The 20,857-nt window shown below is 34.5% G+C and overlaps 1 protein-coding gene across 1 annotated transcript in view; it reads left to right on the top strand.

Annotated features, from left to right (window-relative positions):
- The window catches only part of Gbe1 (glucan (1,4-alpha-), branching enzyme 1), a 207,985-nt gene that overhangs the window by 53,383 nt on the left and 133,745 nt on the right, over positions 1 to 20,857 (top strand). The window contains exon 3 of the mRNA XM_013024170.1: positions 13,001 to 13,116. Coding sequence (XP_012879624.1) covers positions 13,001 to 13,116 — 116 coding nt within the window. The remainder of the gene's footprint in view (positions 1 to 13,000; positions 13,117 to 20,857) is intronic.

Below are 20,857 nucleotides of genomic sequence, written 5' to 3'. Positions count from 1 at the left end.
AGCATCAGTACTCTATAGGAGAAATGGATTGGTGTATAATAGTATAAAAACTGTATATTTAATACTTCTTTTCTAATAAAAACAAAGAAATAGTAGTAGAGAATAGTCTATCTACTTGTACCACTTATTAAAAATTTCCTCCCTTCTCAATTTAGATGTCTTTTCTTACATGTACTCGGGTGCCACAGTAGTGTAGGGTGCCAAGAAAGCTTTTTCTGGATCTTTAGATTCTCTTCTCTCCTACTTTATAGTATCTGTCCTGTTTAACAAACTACCCAAGTGATAAATTACCTCTATCTGCAGACCCTAATAACCTAACAAACCTTTTTGAAAAATCAATTCTAACTCTGAAATAGCTTTTAAATGAATTTTTGTCTTTTCTCTTTACCCCCTTCCCTCCCTCTCCTTTTCTTCCTCTCTCCCTTTCCTTCCCTTCCCTTTCCCATTTCTTTTTCCTTTCTTTTCAATATCTTAAGCTATGTTGCAGCTTAAGAGAACCTGTCGAAGGTTTAGCCCTGAAGTATTAGGAGGAATGGTTAGGATGTCTGGAAAAGAGGAGTCTGGAAAGAACAATTTGTATGCTATTTATAATCTTTGCTAGAATATCTCAAAAACATCTTAGGCAAAACAGATATGAGGAATTGGAAGTAGAACTGAAGAAATTAGGATATTAATCACAAGATGACTGGGGAGACATTGTTACTGACATTTATTTTTGTAAGTACCTCAATTCATCATATTGGGATGCTAAAAATGAAGAGCTTGAAGATGATTAAAATGTAACATTAGATGATTTAAAATTGATAATAAGAAAGAATCGAATCAAGTGATTAGCTTTTAGGGAGTGAAAAACATCCCTTCCCCACAGAATGAAGGGAAAGAGGGAAATAAAAATGCCTATACATACAGTTTATAGGTTTGAAAGCAGAAAGCTGAGGGAATTCTACTCTCATAACTGTTTTCTCTATGTAATGGAAAAAAGTCCCTCTACTGCTAGTATAAATTTACCATTATTCTTGTAAGGGAACCCTCTCTCAGTCTTTCTGTTTCTCTATGTCTCTCTGTCTGCCACTATTTTAGTGACTATCTTCCAAGAAGTTATACTCTAAGGTTAGTGCTAAGCATATTATAAACACTAGGGAAACAATTCCTAACAATTAAAGTTAACTGTCCAGCGAGTAGCCTGATTCATGTGCTATGTCACACATTTACTGGCATTGCTGACTTGTCTTAGCAATGTGGTTCAGAGTTTGTACATGTTTTGACAAATTTTATACAGTTCTTTTTTGTGTAGTTGTGACAGGTTTTCCTCACTCTTCAAGATTACTAGACATGTTCTAGAAAGTAATAGTAATTTATTGACCAAATATAAAATCTAATTAAGAGCCTGCAATGTGCTACTGTCTCCTCAAATTCTTTCTTTTCCTTCCTTCCTTCCTTCCTTCCTTCCTTCCTTCCTTCCTTCCTTCCTTCCTTCCTTCCTTCCTTCCTTTCTTCCTCCCTCCCTCCCTCCTTCCCTCCCTCTCTCTCTCCTTTCTTTCTTTCCTTCTTGCCTTCTTTCCTTCTTTCCCTCTCTCTCTCCCTCCCTCTCTCCTTTTCTCTTTTTCTTTCTTTCTCTCTCTCTCTCCCTTTCTTTCTTTCTTTCCTTCCTTCTTTTTCTCCCTCCCTCCTTCCCTTCTTTCCTCCCTTCCCTCCTTCCTTCCTTTCCTCTCTTTCATTCATTCATTCTTTCTCTCTCTTTCTTTTTTGCATTTGGAAGTGGATCCTTTGGAAAGAGCCTCTATGAGGGAATTAGCACTACTGTTAGAATAGACCATGAGAACTGATTTTTCCTCTTCCATGTGAAGATACAACATAAAAAATAACCTTCCTCAAGGTTGGCTATGTGGCTAACTTGATCTTGTACTAAAGCCTCCAGAACTGTCAGTGATCAATATTGGTGCTCAGGTGATCCAGATTCTTGTATCTGATATCACAGCCCAAGCTGACTAAGACAAATGTTATCTTCAGACACATGCTGAACTCTATCTAGATGTTTTTATGCATGTCATAGAGGGGAAGAATATAAAGAAACTGGAGTCACACTAACATGATTCAAATTCTGCCTCTATTACTTCGTAGCCTTGGGACTTGGGTTATGCTCCTTTCCTTCTTTGAGTCTGCTTCATCATCCATCACATGAAAACTGTAATAGTTTATAGGACTGTTGAGATAATTGAATTAGATATTGAATGTCAAGCACTCAGGACAATCCATAACCCTTGCGTTTGCAATTGCTTTCACCAAGTCATCCTATCTGTTGCTATTGTAATGATTTCATTTATTATATGACAATAACGCTTTATTCCTTACCATTTAACTTAAAGATAGTATGCCTTTAATTATTTGAAGAAAAAATATTTTTATACTTTTTAGTCTTTTGTTTCTGAAAGGGACCTAGATAATTTTTTTTCTTATATATCAACATCATTAGCTTTGTATGCTTATGTGGGTAACTAGTTACAGAGAGTACTACTATTTATTTGGGCATTAAGTGGAAAATAAATAAACGTTCACAAAGGTTTCCTTAAAAACTTGTTTTTCTGATATGGTCAAGTAGTTTTAACTTAGCAAGCTTTGAAGCTCTTAATCATTTTCTCTTCAAAGATGTTTTTAACTATCCACGTAACTTTTTATTCTACTTATTGACCAAACTATCTGCTCAGTATTACAATTTTATATTTCTTCCCATGTGCTCTTTGCTTTTAGAATGTATTTGGCAGAACTTGACTTTAAGATGGGGCTAATCTCAGTAGAAGTGAATGAGTAAAAGCTACCGAATTAAAAAAAAATGACAGCTTTTTTTCTCAAATAACATACAGTTCACTAGTTTAAAATGTATAGTTCCACAGATTTTTAGTGTAAAAAATGGAATCTGCATTCATTAGTACAGACAATTTAAAGCGTTGTTCCTGCTCTAAGAGGAAGCCATAAAGCCTCATGCCAGTGGCTCATGTCTGTAATTCTAGCTACTCAGGAGACTAAGATCTGAGGACTGATGATGTTTGAGCAAGCCTATGTAAGCCTGTATGCAAGCCTGTATCTCCAACTGCAGTGCCAGAAATGTGTATCTTGCCATGATCAAGAAAGTGACATATGAGTGAAAAGCCCTGAATTCACATACACACACACACACACGCACGCGCACGCACGCGTGCACACACACACACACACAGACTGTCCTCTTAAAGTTTCCTCATCTCTAAGCAATTACTAATTGAATTTTTTCTGTAAAAATTTCTGTCCTAAATATACATAGTTCTAAAACAGTAGATCTTTAACTTACCTACATAGGCCAGTAAACCATACCCTAGATGCCAAGTCTAATTCAGTAAATCATCCTCAGTCTTAGAACAGTGACTTTGTTTTATGGTGTAATCCTGGGGCAGGACTTAATGCTCTATGGTCATTCTTTTCTGAAGTCATTTTTCACCATCTTGGAATCCAGGAACAGATAGACTACCTGCCAGATGTTTAAGACTTGTAACAAAGACCTACCTGATCATTCTTGAGAGAGTGAACAATCAGACTAGCTGATGCTACTTCTTAATCTACTTGGATTTAGGAATGTTTTAACTATTCATGCCTTCTCAAACCCTGTGCCCAATCTCCCTCGTTAGCCAAGGTCAATTTCTTTAACCTTGAAGAAGGGACAAAAAGATGAGCGATGGTAAACTAAGATGCTGGCTTTTTATGGCACAGCTGTGGCAACATAGTATCTCTTCTGCTACATTTATTTTCTAATGAACATTTCCATTCCTTCCACAATGAGATTGAATATTGTCTGAATTCTTTTCATGTCAGAAAAAGGACTGAAGTTAGTTGCTTCACTGAATATCTCGGAGTACCAGTATTGTTGGGAACGGTGAACGCCCTCCTCTGGGCTGCAGCTGTTAACTTTTCTTTGTATGCTTTCACAACAGAGAATGAATAACACCTCCAAAGTTTCTCCTATAAGGGCACTAATCCCACCATCACAACCAAATTTTCTTCCAGATGACTTCTTTTCTAATACTGTCATGTTGGGGGACAGAACTCCAACATATTAGTTTTGAGGGACACAGAATTTAATTTGTAAGAATAGGTAAAAAGATTCTGATATGAATACTGGAGTATAAGTTACAGGAAAGATAAGTTACTGCCTTAGATCTGTAAAGTTGTTTAGTATTGGTCAAAATATGTGGTAAGAGTTGTTTAAAATCAAACTGACTCAGTTATCATTTATTCTTTTGTAATATTAAAAAATATGAATATAATTTAAATAGAATGACAGTAGATATTTTTAAGGACCCATGGAATAGCAACGAAGGTCATGCATGGAATATTGTGTATAAATTTAAATGTTTCCTAATTGATATATAAAGTAAAAAATTATGTATGTTAATGGAGTACCATGAATGTGTTACACTTTTCTAGATACTTGGATAAATACACTTGGATAATTTGTTTCAGCTGTTCCAAGTGTGCACTATAACTATTGTCACCCTTACATATTGTAACATCCTGTAAGTTTGTTCTCCTCTGCAACTATCTTCATACCTATTGATCAAACTAAGCTCTGAAGTCTATGTTGTACTCAGAGAAAGGCCTAGGAGATGAGAAGGAGGTTCAGCCATTTTGTGTCATTCCACACACAGCAACTCTGCTTTTGTATGTTTTCCATTCTTTCTGTGTTGGAGTTCTTCATGAAGTCTATTTTGAGATAATTGCATGGTTCTGACTACTCAAGGCAAATAAGCTGGTAAATAAATAAATAGTTTTATTGCCACTGCATTAAGTCTCAAACATTTAAAGAAAACTAGAAATTAATGAAAAATTAAAAAAATGCAATACCTACTACTTAATGTTTCTTTAATAACAAAAGAGCTAAGAAAATAATCCATTACAGCTATAGCCCGTTTGGACAAAGAAATAAAATACTGGACATTAAAAGCTACTAGTTCCAACCAGGAAAATAATGAGAGGTGACTTCTCTCATGCTGGTTCTGAATAGGAACCACAAAATACAAAAAAATAATATACACTTCTATTAAATTCTCCCAGGGACTTGGTAACAAGCACTGTTCTAGATGCAGTAAAGACCATTTAATTGTTTGCATATAATGAATCCTCAGGGCTTTATGGGTTAAATTTCCTTGTGACTTCTCGTTGATTAAAGCAATCATGCCTTGTTGCTAAAATGCTAATCCCTAGTGCTGCCAAATATATAGTAGTTGACTATTCTCATATGTTCCTGGCTGGAGGTATGAGTAGAAAATGCCCACCCAGAAAATCATTTCTTATTCTGTTTATTGCTATATATACTTTAAATTCTTGTGCTCTTTTTCTGATACTATCACTTTTTATAATTGTTGGAAAAGAGTTGGACAGGTGTTTGTGCATGTAATATTAGGTTTTCTTTTTTTTTTTATGGGTGGTAGGGGCTGGAGGAACAGGACAGCTTGGGGTTTGAACTCAGGGCCTTGGGCGCTGACTGTGCCCTAACAACTTTTGCTCAAGACTAGCACTCTACTACTTGAGCCATCTTCACTTTTGGTTTTGAGAAGTTTATTGGAGATAAGGGTCTCATGGACTTTCCTGCCCAGGCTGGCTTCAAACTACTGAGAACATTGGATCTCAGTCTCTTGAGTAGCTAGGATTATAGGTATGAGCCACTGCAACTGGCTGTAGCTTTCCGTTTCTATGGAAATTTTCTGATTGTGTAACAATTGAGAGGAAATTCTATAATCATATCACCCAGCTTCAACAAAGGTTCCTGTTCCATGAATGTTAATTTTTCCCCTCAATTATTTTAAGGCTAATTGCATCCTATCATTAATACTTTTTTTTGGTGGATTTTTACTCTGTAAAATATCTATACTTAAGAAAATTAGTGATACTTTGTTCTTCACTTTTAGATTTTCATGATATAATATTATTTATATGAAATTAGATTCATTTATTTTAGTTTTCATGTTAAGTAATTTTCTTCTCTTTTTTTTGCCTTACTAAATATTGTAATTCTATGGTTCTAGAATCAAAATAGAGTGGAGCTCTCACCACTAATTTGTGTTTTCCTTTCCTATGAACATAATGATTTCTATTCAGTTTTTTTGTATATCTTATGCTTTTTGAAATTTAAGCCACAATTCATTCATCACTCTCTTACATTAAAATTATCATACTATAAACTCATATAATAAGCACACATAGTTATTTTCATCTAAACTTAAGCATATCTTGATCATAGAGATCTTTAAATATTCCTTAAACATTAGTTAAGTAACAGAAGCTCTAGATGTTTTATTTCCTAATTCATTAAAGCAATAGATTTACTTTCCATGGATTGGATTTGTAACATTATGCTACTCTAGAGTTATTGAAAAGTATATGTATATATTGTATGTTTACAGTAGTTTTTCCTAAGACAACTCTGAGAGTCTTAATTAGATCATATTTAGTACATCAGACATTCATGAAGAAAGAAAACTCCATTTGGATCCAGTTTAGCAAATAGTAATCTGAAAGGAAAACAAAAAAGTAGTAAGAATTGTATTGTAAATGACCATTTTAACTTTCAAACACTATGCGTTGATCCTCTCGTAATTGTACATAAGGACAAGTCTGTCGGAAATTGTTGTCCTAAATGACTATTTATTGTTTTGGTTCTATTTTTTTTTTTTTTTTTTTGTTTTATGTCTTGGTCCTTGGGCTCAAGGCTGGGTTTTGTCCCTTAGATTTTTTTTTACCTCAAGGCTAGTGCTCTATTACTTGAGCCACCACTTTATTTCCAACTTTTTGTTCAGTAAAGTCTCAGGACTTTCTTACCTATGCTGCCTTTAAACTGAGATCCTCAGATCTCAGTATCTGAACAGCTAGGACTAAAGGCTTGAGAAACAAGCTCCTGGAATGATTCTTGCATGATAAGATTATAAAGTCATTTCACTTAGTGTCAGGTTATATGGTCATATGTACATAGCTTTTGAACTCTTCTGCTTGTCTTAGACATATACTTGTTATTGCAGATAAGGGAAACATGAGACCTATGTGAAATGAACCCCAAGATAGGGACACAAGGTATTTTATCTTTCTTGTTGTTCCTTTAATGTACTATGGGATTTTGTTTGTTTGTTTCTTTGTATGTTCTCCCCCCATGGTACAACCCTTGTCACTGTATTTGATTCCGGTGTCCTGCATCTTGTATATACATTTTTCTAATTTGAGGAGAGGAAAGGAAATAACAAAATGCTGAAATAAGGATATGGGATGACCCATTGTAAAAATGAGATGTACAAGACACTGTTGAAAACGAACTTCACACCTTTGAGGGGGTGGGGGTAAAGCGTGGGAGAGAAGGGAGGAGTTGGGGAGGTGGGGAGGAAAGGGATGGTAGGGGAAAAGCAAAGGAGGGAGCAACAGTGCTCCATAGAAATGGACTGAGTACCTTACTCATGTCTGTAACCCCTCTGTACAGTATCTTTACAAAAAAAATACATATTTTAAAAAAATATTATAAAATCAAACCTTCCTCTTTCAAGGCCTTGAATTCTGGGCCTGGGCTCTGTCCCTAAGCTTCTTTTGCTTAAGGCTAGCTAGCACTCTATCACTGGAGGCACTGCACCACTTCTGGCTTTGTCTGTGATTAATTGCAGATAAGAGTCTCCTGGACTTTCCTGCCTAGGCTGGCTTTGAACTTCATCCCTCACATATCAACCTCCTAAGTAGGATTAGGCTAGGATTACAAGTGTGAGCCTCAGGCACCCAGCAAAATCTTCCATCTTTTCAAACAGCCTACAATATAATTCTTCATATATTCTCTCTAATACAACCCTAAAATAATTACATAAACTTAAAAGTTAAGTGAGGGTATTTATTTGCTTTAAAGATGGTATCTTCCTTGCTTGCAATAAGATGGGGGACTGGGATCTGTCATGTGATCCAGCATTAGCTTTGCATTATTCATGTTTGCTTCATTTCTTCAGCATTTAATCTTACTTCGTAAAGGGTTTGGCAGGGATTTGCCCAAGCACAGTCTGGGCTCTTCAGCATGTTGAAATTTTATTGGAGAATGGAAGGTTGTGTTTAGTGATTTGTTTTACATTTTGTCCTTTACTGTGCTGGTGTATAGATCCACTGCCCCTCTGGGCAATCATTCTGTCACTGAGCAACATCTGTAGCCCTTACTTTAGAACTATCTCAACAGCACGTAAGAAAAATTAATAGTAGGCTTTAGAACTACAGAAATGATGTAGCTAAAAAGTACTGAACAGTATTCTACTGGTAGAGAAAAAAGGCTGAAGGTATTTGAAGGAGGTTGGCATTTAAAACATTTATGTTTGGATGATTTAATTAGGAAAACAAAGGTTGTTGGCTATGAGATAAATGTAGTTTGTGTGCCTGAGGCAATGACCTTAGTTGAAGTTGGCCTTCCTGTGCCAAGTGTGTGTTTACAGTTCATATTAAACTGTGCATTACATATTTTTCCATATCTTAATTTAAAGTTTATCTGATGGTTTTGAGCCTGTAAATAAATGAGTGTTTTACATTTTCAAATATGATGATGAGTTAAAGTCTGTAAATGAGAAAATTCTCATTAAACTATGTGGATTAAAATATGTACTTTATCCTAACTTGATAAACATCCAATATTTGATAAAATGTTACAATAAATAATTTATGCAAACAGGAAACATATTCTTAAAATCTTACTTGAACTAAAACAGTGAGTATACATTGCTTTGGGGGTACTAACTGTAAACATTGCAATATTTAAATTCTAGTAAAAAATGAGAAAGGAATGTGAGTTGATGTATTAATACTTGAATGCCTTACTATCACTGTTTTGGGACAAAAATTTTTATGCTTTATTCACTATCAATCACCTATATTTTTAATTAAACCCATTGATAAGACTATTATACAAACGTCTCTAGATAGTCAAAAATGAAGTTAGCAGTAGTCTCTTTTTAAGGCATCTGACTCTGAGTGAAAAGTTGCTTACACAATGACTTAACAGTTTAATTAACATGACAGTTTTAAAATCCATAGACTTGATTGTTACCTAGATAGTAAAAGTATGCAAAGAGGACATCAAAAAGGGGCCAGATAGCTGGGCTACAAGTAAACACCCGTGAATCCATGAGGAGTAGAAGTGTTACTCAAATCCAAGTCTTGAAGAAGAAAGAAATCTTTTTTATGTAGAATTTGACATATGCTTTTGCAACTTTTATTTTTCTTTAATTTACATTTATGTTGTTTCCCTTTATTTATTTTTCTCTGTTTTGGTACTGTTGCTTGAACTCAGCCTCAAACTCTCCATTATCTTTTTCACTCAAGACAAGTGTTCTACCATATGAGGTAGAATGTGATAAATGTATTTTTCTTTAAACAGACTAGATCTCTGTCTCTGTCTCTCTTTTGCTAGTTCTGGGGTTTGAACTCAGGGCCTGGGCACTGTCTCGGAGCTTCTTTTGGGTCAAGGCACTACCATTTGAGCCAAAGTGTCACTTCCAGCTTTTTCTGATTATGTGGTACTGAGGAATTGAACCAAGGGCTTCAGGCATGCTAGGCAAGCACTCTAACACTAAGCCACATTCCCAACCCAGACTATCATTTTTAAGCAGACCTAAATGTTTAAATGATGGCTGGCTAAAGGAATAATTCAACTGATATTTAAAATGTGTCCACATGCTAATAGTAGCTTTAAAAAAATCTACATATATACATTTCACATATTATTGGAGGTTTTGTTTTGTTTTTTGAGTCTGGTCGTGGGGCCCGAACTCTGGGCCTGGGCGCTGTCCCTCAGCTCTTCAGCTCAAGGCTAGCGCTCTACCACTTGAGCCACAGCACCACTTGCGGCTTTTTTCTTTTTGGTTATATGGTGCTGAGGAATTGAACCCAGGGCCTCAGGCATGCAAGGCAAGCACTCTACCACTGAGCCACCTTCCCAGCCCCCTATTGGAGGTTTTTAATAGTAATATTCATAGTTCCAATTTTGTGGGCACTCAATTATGCATTTTTATTACTTTGTTGTATTGCTACACAGTTTAATCTGTTCTTCATGAGATACAGTTAATTTTGAACATGAATTTTAGGTTCCCTTTGAGCAGAACCTACATAAGGCACATAATATATGATTAATAAATGAACAAATGAAGGACCATATAATTTTTCATATATCATTTTTATCTGTCTGGCTGGCTGGCTGGCTATCTATCTAGTGCAAAATTCACATTTCAACTTTTAGAATATATTTTGTTAAAAATAATCTCAGGAAAGTCGGTGAGACTCTTATCTCCAATAAACCACTAGAAAACCGGAAGTGGTGCTGTGGCTCAAGCAGTAGAGCGCTTGCCTTTAGCTGAAGAGCTGAGGGACAGAGCCCAAGGCCAAGCCCCCTCCCCACCCCCCCCCCCCCCCCCCCCAATCAGCATTTAAAGGGGAGATGCATTTGAAATGTAGGGTCAAAAGATGATAATCCTGCCTTTGTTGCTATATTTCTTTTTTTAAATTAAATTTAATTTTATTGTAAAGGTGATATACAGGGGGTTACAGTTATACAAGTAAGGTAATGAGTTCGGTTCTTGTCAAACATTGTTACCTCCTCCCTCGTTTTCTCCCACTCCCCTCCAATCTGCGCCCCCCAAGCTTGTAAAGTTCATTTCCATCATAGTGTCCTATGAATATCACTGTTGCATTGGTTCACGCTATTTTGTTATTCCCCTTCCCTTTTCCAAATCAGATAAACATTTATAGGGCTGTTTTCTATTGTGAGGTAGTCTGACCGCCTTTACTACATTCTTTCTTTTTTTTTTTTTTTTTGGTTGTGGGTCTTGAACCCTGGGCCTGGGCGCTGTCCCTCAGCTCTTCAGCTCAAGGCTAGCACTCTACCATTTGAGCCACAGCGCCACTTCCGGTTTTCTAGTGGTTTATTGGAGATAAGGGTTTCACGGACTTTCCTGCACAGGCTGGCTTTGAACCTCGATCATCAGATCTCAGCTTCCTGAGTAGTTAGGATTATAGGTGTGAGCCACTGGTGCCCGGCTTTACAACATTTTTAATGGTTCTTTATATTTAAAGGTAAGTCATTTTGTGCAGATCTCCGTATCTGAATTCTTCTATCTAAGAACAGCAATTTTTTATTCATTCAATAAGTGTGACATAATTAGTGGAAGCTTTAATCAATTTAAAAATAACCCCACACAATGCAATCACTGGATATTGCTCTATTTCTGAAGACAAAATCGGGTTATAGTAGAAATAATTCTCAATATTTCAGCAAAGGCTGTTCCACACATTTAACTCCACAGAAAAGACAAACCCCATTTATTGTTCAGAATAAAGTGAATGTGCTTAGATAGCCAGGATAATGGAGTTAGTTGTGAAGGAGAAAATCATGCTGAGAAGAGCTTCATGATTCTTATGTCTCTCCTTGCTTGGTTGAAAGTCTAGTGTTGGTGAATATCCACAATGTGAATCTCCAGACTGCTTTTTTGTTTTGTTTTGTTTTTATATTATTAAAGTTTTTGGGCATCAGCAAATACAGAGTAATACAGTTAACATATGTGTACATAACACTTACCTCCACTCACCTTAAATAAAGAAATGTTGTTCTCTGAATATAATCTTTGTTTATTTTTCTATTGGTTTCCTTCCTTTAACTTATAGACATGCAATGTTCTTTGTATATTTATTTACAGTTTCCTAAATGTGTTTATCCAGTTAGTAAATTTTCTTGCCATCCTATGTGGCTTTTTCCTTAAAGAGAAATGTGCGGTAGTCAACATCAGTTTTATTTTAACTTCAATTTTAATAGAATGTTTTTGAGTCTTCTTTAAAAATTCTCATTGAATCTCAAGATTGTAAATATTTTTCTCCTTTTTCTTCTTAAATACTGTATAGTTTTTTGATATTTAAATGTGTATTAATGTTTTTTATTAAACTACTTAATTTTTATTTTTTGATTAAAGTATTTAATATTTGATTAAACATATTTAAATATGTTTGGGGTTATTAGATTTAGGTTTATTTCATTTTTTTAAGTAGGGATAGCTGATTATCCCAGCACCAGTTATTAAATAATGTAAGCTGCTTATCAATGCATCCATATTTTATATGACGTTTTCACATGCACAAACTGAACTACGTAGATCTATAGTATAGCTTTGTAGATTTACAGTACAGCTTTTTTTTTTTTTTTTTTACCTCATGTAGTTATCTAACTATCTTTCTTACTTAAGGAATTCCTTCAGGTTTCAACTGAACTTTCTTCTCTTACACATATAATTTCAGTTAATTAAAAAAAAAATCTTGTTTTCAACCAGGGCATGTCTTACCAAATTTCCCAGAATGAATTTCATTTTGTTCATGTCATAGTTTCTTTCTTTCAAAAGAGCCTACCTAGTACCTTCATATATATGTGTATATTTAATGTATATTTTTATTGTGAAGATATTGAACAGAGGCGTTACAGTTACATGAGTAAGGTAATGAGTACATTTCCTATGGAGCATTGTTAGTCCCTCCTTTGTTCTTCCCCTACCATCCCTTCCCTTCCCCCCTCCCCAACTCCTCCTCTGTTGTTGTTGTTGTTTTTTAATGCACTGATAATATACTATGTGATTTTTTTGTTGTTTCTTTTGTATGTTCTTCCCCCATGATATAACCCCTGTTTTCCCTTTATTTGATTCTGGTACCCTGCATCTTGTATATTCACTTATATTTTATTTGTTAATACATATATTAAAGTTGAAAGTGCAGTTGAAAATGTCGTAGTCTTTATTTAATTTTAGGAAGCAAAAAATAGGCATTCAGATGATTTCCAAATTTAGATTTACAAAGTGAGTAGTTGAAATTTATTAATTTATTAGGACATAATGTATTTTCAGATAACTAGATTTTGTACTAATAATATACCATGCTTTACTTAAAATTTATTATTCCATCAAGCTGTTAAAACTGATATTTTATCTTTTTTTAGATGGTTGGAATCCATTTTCCTACCCATATAAAAAAATGGAATATGGAAAATGGGAGCTGCATATTCCACCAAAGCAGAATAAATCTCCACTGATACCTCATGGATCCAAATTAAAGGTATGTTTCTTTCTCCTGTTTTTGTTTTTGTTTTTTTTTGCAGTCATGGGACTTGAACTCTGGGACTGGGGGCTCTCCCTCAGCTCCTCAGCTCAAGCCTAGCACTCTACCACTGGAACCAAAGTGTCACTTTTGGTTTTCTGGTGATTAATTGGAGATAAGAGTCTCACAGACTTTCCTGCCCTGGCTATCTTTGAACCATGATCTTCAGATCTCAGCCTCCTGAATAGCTAGAATTACAGGTGTGAGCCACCAGTACTTTCTCCTGTTTTTACTTGAACTTAACCATTTTGTTTTATCCTGTCTTCAGAATCCCAAATACTGGAATGTGTTAGCAATGTGTAATCAATGATATATGATAATATGGGGAAACATCTACTGAATATTTTAACAGAGGCAAATTTAAGAGAGGATATCAACAAAAGTGACTTTCAGTAATTTCAATAGTTTAATTTTGTGAACAGAAAGTTCAATATAAAAATGAAACCCATGTCCTAATCAACAGATGTGTATAGGACATTTTTTTTAATCTGTAAAGATAAAATTAATACTGCAGTAAGCCATCAGAATGTAGAAGGGGATACTGTACTGGAGGCTCCTGAGTTTGGAGGAAGTGCATTTTCTAATCTCTCCCTTTCTGGTCTCTGATGTGGGTTTTGCTGTCTTAGGCTCCTTTAATCATCCTTCGCACTCCTACTGCTTTGAAAATGTGATTCTGAATTCAGCATCAGTAGAACATATATGCCTGACTTCTCATGAGGGGATGTTAGATATATCCTATGTCTGGTGTATAGATTTAACATTTTGGATAAGAAACTATCTCATTTTTTTCATTTTCACTTGATTTTAAACATGCTCATATAATTATATGTTCTGGTTCTGCATTTCTATATCCTTTTCCCTTCTGTTGCTAATTATCATGATGGATTTGGTGGCTTAATTATCTTTATTGACTCCTTTATTTAATAGTATTTATATTGTAATTAAAGAAAAATGCATAGAATTTGTCTTCTGCAGGTTTAAGTTCTAAGTGTAAAATTATTGAAATTTTGTTGCACATAATGTAGTTGCCACAAAAGCATATTTTATAGAACGAGGAGACATTTTTAACATGGGATGGCAGCTTTTTTAATCTTTAGTAAAATGGGAAAAAGTAGCAACAGTATATGTAATAAGAGGATTTAAATTCAATATAAATAATCTCTTTTTCATATCTGTGTAAGTTCTCCAAGAACAGGGCCTTTACTTTTTTGTTTGCTTGCCTGGTGTATCTTCAATCTAAGAATAGTGCCAGGCAGAAAAGATACTCAAAGAATATTGATTGAATGCTCAAGTATTTCTTCTTTTTTCTTTTCTCTTTCTTTTTTTTCTTTTCTTTCTTTTTTTTTTTTTTTTTGAGAAAGGATCTTGACACATACCCACTCTGGCCTGAAACTCACCAAGAAGCCCAGGCTGGCCTGAGGCTTATAATCCTTCTGCTGTAATTGATTATAAACACCTTTCACCTTACTTGACTTTATTTTGGAAGACAACATTAAAAAAAAGAAGTTTGATTTTTCTGTAGTTCATAGAGTATAATTTTGTGAATATTGTGAGAAAAGTCTTTTTTGCTTCTGTTCATGTTTTGTTTTAAAAAGTGAATTTACTACTTATTACAAATGTAGCTTTTCTCTGGTTTCAATTTATAAGTCCTACTACCTTTTTAAAACAATTAAATATGAAAATGATAAATTTTAATATATCTTAATATAAGTGGTAAAATAATTAAATTTGAATACAGTGTCCCTAAACCCCAAATCTGAAATCTTACATGTTCTAGAACCTGAAACATTTTGAGCATTGTTGTAACAGTGGAAAACTTTATTCCATTACATTGTATTTCATGTGTAAAATTACTAAAAGCACTATAAATTTTCTTCAGGCCACGTGAATATAGTATATATGATTTTATATTTAGGTACCTCAAAGATCACTCAGTATATACAAATAGTACAAATCTCAAAAAAAAAATCTGAAATTTGAAATACTTTCTGTTTGCAAGCATTTAGAGGAGGGTGCTTAATGTGTGTCAGGAATAAATTATTATTGATATAAACTAAGAATTATGTTGGCCATTGCCTCTCCAATTACTCTGAAAACTTAGTGATTTTTTTCTTATTATGGTATATATCATAGTGTTATAAATATGCTCCCTAAGAACCATTGGAGTCACAAAGATAGACATGAAAATAAAGACATGAAAATAAAATTTACTTCTGTGTACAAGGGTGCACCATAGGCCACAAATCTGGCAAGCAAGCACACAGAGCAGGCAGTCAGCTCCTACATTATTTCTAATGCAGCAAGTGCTGCTTCTCTGCTCAGATTGGTTGAGCTGAGGTTCATAAACTCCTTGGAATTGTCTAGTTTAAATAGGGTAAAATAAAATGTATTTCCATATGTGGATTTTGAAATACTGATGAACAGTTCACAAATGATCTCAAAATATACCCACCCACACCCTTTGCTACTTCTTGAATAGTCTAGTGTGTGTCTTGAAAAGAAACCAGTTTAAGTAAAAAATAAAACAACAAAAACCTCATGTTTCACAAATCCTTTCTTATTCCAGTGCAGTTTCTCTTTTCCTTAGCAAGATCCTAACCACTAGGCACTAGGCCAAAGAAGAAACCTTTAAGCCATACACATTGTTAACAAAGACAGGTTTTCTCACAAAAAAAAATTCTTTTCTTTTCCTTTTTTTTTTTTTTGTGGGTCCTGGGGCTTGAACTCAGGACCTTAGGGCCAGTTTTCTATCATGTTAAGCCATAGCACCACTACTGGTTTTTTGGTAATTAGTGAAAGATGAGAATCCCATAGATTTTCCTGTCCCCCTAGGTTCTGAACCATGATCTTTGCATATGAGCCTCCTGAGTAGCTAGGATAATAGGCGTGAGCCACCATTTACTGGCAAGAGTATGATTTCCTTAAAAGTATTTTTACCTTAATGAAGTAAATCTGTCTTGTTAAAAAAATGCTTTTAAATTGTCATATTGGTTTTAAAATCTGTTTATTGGCAAAAGAACATTCAACAAACATCAGGTAAACTACTTTTCCTTCATTATTATTTAAAAAAAACTGTTGAAGATAATTAACTCTAAACTGATAACTTTATCCTTGGTAGAAACCTTTATAAATTTCATGTATTAAGGCAAGCTTTAGAGGCTATTATGATATTAATATGGTAATAAAGTTAATTATATACTTATGGAAAGTGATACCTCTTTCCTTGAGGTTAGGGGTAAATTCTGTATAAAAATCAATTGTCTTCAAGTTTTTGGCCTTTAGATTTAAAGTAGACTCAACTTATTTAGTCTCTCTTGGTAATTAAAAGTCTTGATTTAAATTGAACTTCAAGATTTATTTGAGTTCACTACAGATTGACCTTTATTACTCATGTGAAGATGTCTCTCTTATAAATTATCTTTTAACATTAACAAGGAAGAACCATTATCTACCATTGATACCTTTGTTTATCTGTAAAACACATGATTAATCGAACCTTTACTTCTAAGGGCACAAGTTATTCTGTTTTTTAAATTTTTAAATAAGCTTTTAAACAAAATGTTGAAGAATAAAATACTATAATAAGAAATTAAACATTCAAGATATAAAAATAATTAAACAATACAAGTATTTTCATCAAGAATATTTTATACCTATATCTTTTAAACTCTTATGAAATTTGAAAATATCTTTGTTCATTGTTTAAAAGTGTATGCTTTTGCTATCATTTAAAAAATCTTTTCATGCTTTTATAGCTGTTTATTGGTTATTAAATATATACTCTGTATAAGTTCCTGTTATTGAATATGATTCTTATACTACATTGTGATGTATATGCACTCTCTCTTGCTCACTTGGTGTGTGTATGTGGGTGTGTGTATGTGTATGTGTGTATGTGTGTGTTATCTTAAACATAGTATTCTTTTGGAGCAAAATATAGTGAACAGTTTATTCTTTCTTTGATGGTAACAGAGAAACTAACAGCAGGGAAGTGGCACTCAAACATGCTTGGTAACATGTTTAGAGTTGATGGGAGAGACAGAGGGAAGGAAGGTATTTTAAGCTGAGTGCTGTATGAGTAAAAATGTCTATTGATCGTGGTCCCATCAGGAAGCAAATGGTATACTCAAAATAGGACAGCTCGAATAAGTATTATTTTCAAAAAGGCTATTTTCAAAGTTGAACATGCAGAGGAAACCACAAGAGAGTTCAGAGGAGGATAGAGTTGGAAAGGCATCTAAATATTAACCCTGTGTAGGCCACAAGAAGGAAGGATCAGTAACCAGCAAGAGGGAGTGGACATACCGAGGGGATACCGAGGGGATCTTTACCCTTTGCTTGAGAGCCACAGTTAAGTCATGGCAAGTTTACAGGGAAGGAGCAAGAGGAGTAGTGGAAATAAATAATCCATCTGTAATTGTCTCTTCTCTCTGACCACATTTGGGCATTAGCCAAACCTCCTGGGAAGCCAGAGTTCCAGGAAACAGGACTCACATAGAACATAGGCTAGCCTGCTAGAGTGGAGATCCCGGTGAAAATGACATCTGTCTTTACCAGTAAAATGTAGTCGAACAAAACTTGAAAGGTTGGCTAGAGACAATCTTTGAAGAGATCTTTAACAATCATCTTCCTTCCAATTAATATCAAATGTCTATTACCTTTAGAGCAGTCTTAGTTTTTAATGTTGAGGATGTTTGGGTTATTTAACATCTCTTTACCCATCAGTTAGGAAAATGGATGAGAAGAGAGGTTTCTTCATGCCAGCCTTTTAATATTTCCAAAGTTTCCTGTGAGAATCTGCTCAAGTTGCCATAACAAATAGAATGGAATGGGTGACTTTATAAAATATATTAATCTATTTTTTCATGGTTCTTGGAGGCTGAAATTCCTAGATGCCAAGTTCACTTACAGTCCGAGGTTCTTCTCTTCCTGGCTTTTAGAATGTATTGTTTCTCTGTCATCAAATGGTAGATAGAAAAAAGGAGAAGGAGAGAGAAAACAAGCATGTGCATTTATGTAAAATTCTGAAGCAGTAAACCCATTACAATTTCATGACCTCATCCAAACCTTATTACCAACCCCCAGGCATGGTCACCTTAGCTTTTAGGGCTTTAATTTATGACTCTAAGCAAATAGAGTTTATGCCATATTATGTCATATTGCTTTTCTAGTTTTAATATATATTTAGCTATTGCATGATTGGTAGAAGAAATATTAAAAAATCATTTAATTTAACCCTTCATGATAGCACTAAGAAAGCAGGTATACTTATATTTTTGTTTAAGGAGGATTACCCAAGATCAAAGAAATAGAAGCTATATCAAGGAGATAATACAAGGTGAATCTTAATCCAGGTATATCTGACAGAGCATGGAATACTCTTTATACATTAAACTGCATTGCCGCACTAAAGGTGCAGGGAGAAATAAAAGAAGTGAGAGACGTGCCTCAAATATAGTAGACATGTCCTAGATTTCACATTATCACTTTCTTTATTGCATGTCCTTTACCTCTTGATCTACAAAGTATTATCCTTAGTTTTTAGGTTCTGAATAGCAAACAGTATTGAAGGAATCTTCTAGAGAATAGAAAGGAGACAGAAATTTTGTGGAAGAGTCTGGATTATAGAGGATGAAAAGGAGATTTTTTTTTTTCAAAAAAGGAAAATGCATCGTTTAAAGCTGGAGTAAGATGGATAGGCAGAAGGATGTTTTGGAGAGATTTTGGGCAAGATATATCATATTGATAAAATATTTGCTTAGGATGATGAATTTGATAAACACATTATCCTTTATAGTTTTGTGTGTGTGTGAGAGAGAGAGAGAGAGAGTGCTTTGTCAGTTTCTTTTTCTTCATTTTTTTCTCACAGTTTTAAGGATTTCTAATATTTGTATATCGGATGTCCTAAAATATTTTTAAATCTTTTTTCTCCACTCAAGGTGTCCATAGTTTTGGCTTTTTATTCTCTTTAGGAGACTACTTTTCTATCTTCCAAATTTTTAGACATATATTAAGAATTCTAATATGTCCCTCTCTCCTTGGGATGAATAGACAGACAGACAGACAGACAGACAGACAGATAGATAGATAGATAGATAGATAGATAGATAGATAGATAGATAGATAGATAGATAGATAGATAGATAGATAGCTGAGTCTTGAAGCATCTGTAAGAGATCAGGAAGTAGATGGAAAACATAAAGTAGAAGGTTAATACTTGTTTATTGGATGTTTTAAAAAGAATTGGAAAGTAAGCTGGGTGCCAAAGGCTCATTTTTTATAATTGTAGGTACTTAGGTAAAGATACCTAGAGATAAGGTAGATCAAAATTTGAGGCCAGCCTGTGACAAAGTCACCATCTCAAACAATAGCTTGTCCTGATAGTGCATTACAATCATCTCATCCACTGTGGGAAGTGTAAATAGGAGGATCATCGTCATTTCTAGCCCTTACAAAATGTGAGATTCTATCTCAAAAATAATCAGAGGAGCTATGCTGATGGCTTATGCCTATAATCATTGCTACTGTCCAGCCAGATATCTGCATATAGAGGTTCAAAGCCAGCTCTAACTGGAAAGTCATTAGGATTCTTATCTCCAGTTAATCACCAAAAATTCTCGAAGTGGATCTGTGGCTTAAGTGGTAGTCCTGACTATATAAAGCTCATTAAAGTACGGTCTCCAAATCCTGTATTCAAGCCCCAGATTTGGCGCTTGCGCGTGCGCACACACACACACACACACAAATACATACACACACACACACACACGGAAAAAAAGCCCTGCATTTGTGACTCTAGAGATAGAATGCCCTTAGTCCAAACCCCACCATCTCAAAAAATAAAAATTGATAACAAAAAAAGAGTTGTAAAAATGGGTTAGCATTCTACTTTTCAATAAGACACATTTTTTTTTTTTTAAATTTCATGTGATCTTAAGTCATCTGCTGTGCTTACTGACTCTGTGTCTAGAGCCTTCTACTTCAATGTTTTGCTTGGATTGAACCAAGGGAGATGGTTGGTTGGGGGATGGGAAGTCATGTTTTAGAATGAGGTATTTACATATGGTTAGAGGATAGAATGCTGTTGAGCCTCTCATCACAGAATCTTCAGTAGTACCAGGATCATGGTCTTTGAGAAGGTTTTGGGCCCAATTGCGTAATTCTCCTCAGGGTATTCCATTCCTTTGTGACTATAGTTTTTGCATTTCTCCTAACTCTGTCTTCCAACTACTTTCCATTTTCTCTGAATTAATTTATGAATTCTTATCACCTTTTTTGTTCATATGTATGAATACTTTGTGCAACTTTTCAGTTGTTTTATGTAGTAGGCACTTTCTGGGGTGAGAAAAGAAGCTCAAGGAAAGTTTGTCATTTTTAATTCAAACTTCAAAGTAAACTTTCTTAAATGATAGGCGAATAAAGTTTATTTGCTGGTTTTAAGAACATTTTATGATTCTGGGACTTGATTTGGTTCATTACATTCTTACCGTATACAGTGATTATAAGATTTTGATCAGTCTGATTGTTTCTTGCTTGTAATATTTTTACATATTATATCTGCGGTAAAGATTTTTTTCCTGTGACCTACAGAAAATCTTTTGCTAACATCATTTGTTACATAGTTCAACTTAATCAACCTTCCATACCCTGAAACATCTAATTTGTGAGAAAATACATAGGGAGAATTAGATACACTTTT

The sequence above is a fragment of the Dipodomys ordii genome, unplaced genomic scaffold, assembly GCF_000151885.1.
Source record: "Dipodomys ordii isolate 6190 unplaced genomic scaffold, Dord_2.0 Scaffold73, whole genome shotgun sequence".
Classification (NCBI taxonomy): Eukaryota; Metazoa; Chordata; class Mammalia; order Rodentia; family Heteromyidae; genus Dipodomys; species Dipodomys ordii.
Note: the sequence above shows the minus strand (reverse complement) of the source record. Positions and strands in the feature narration are given on the sequence as shown.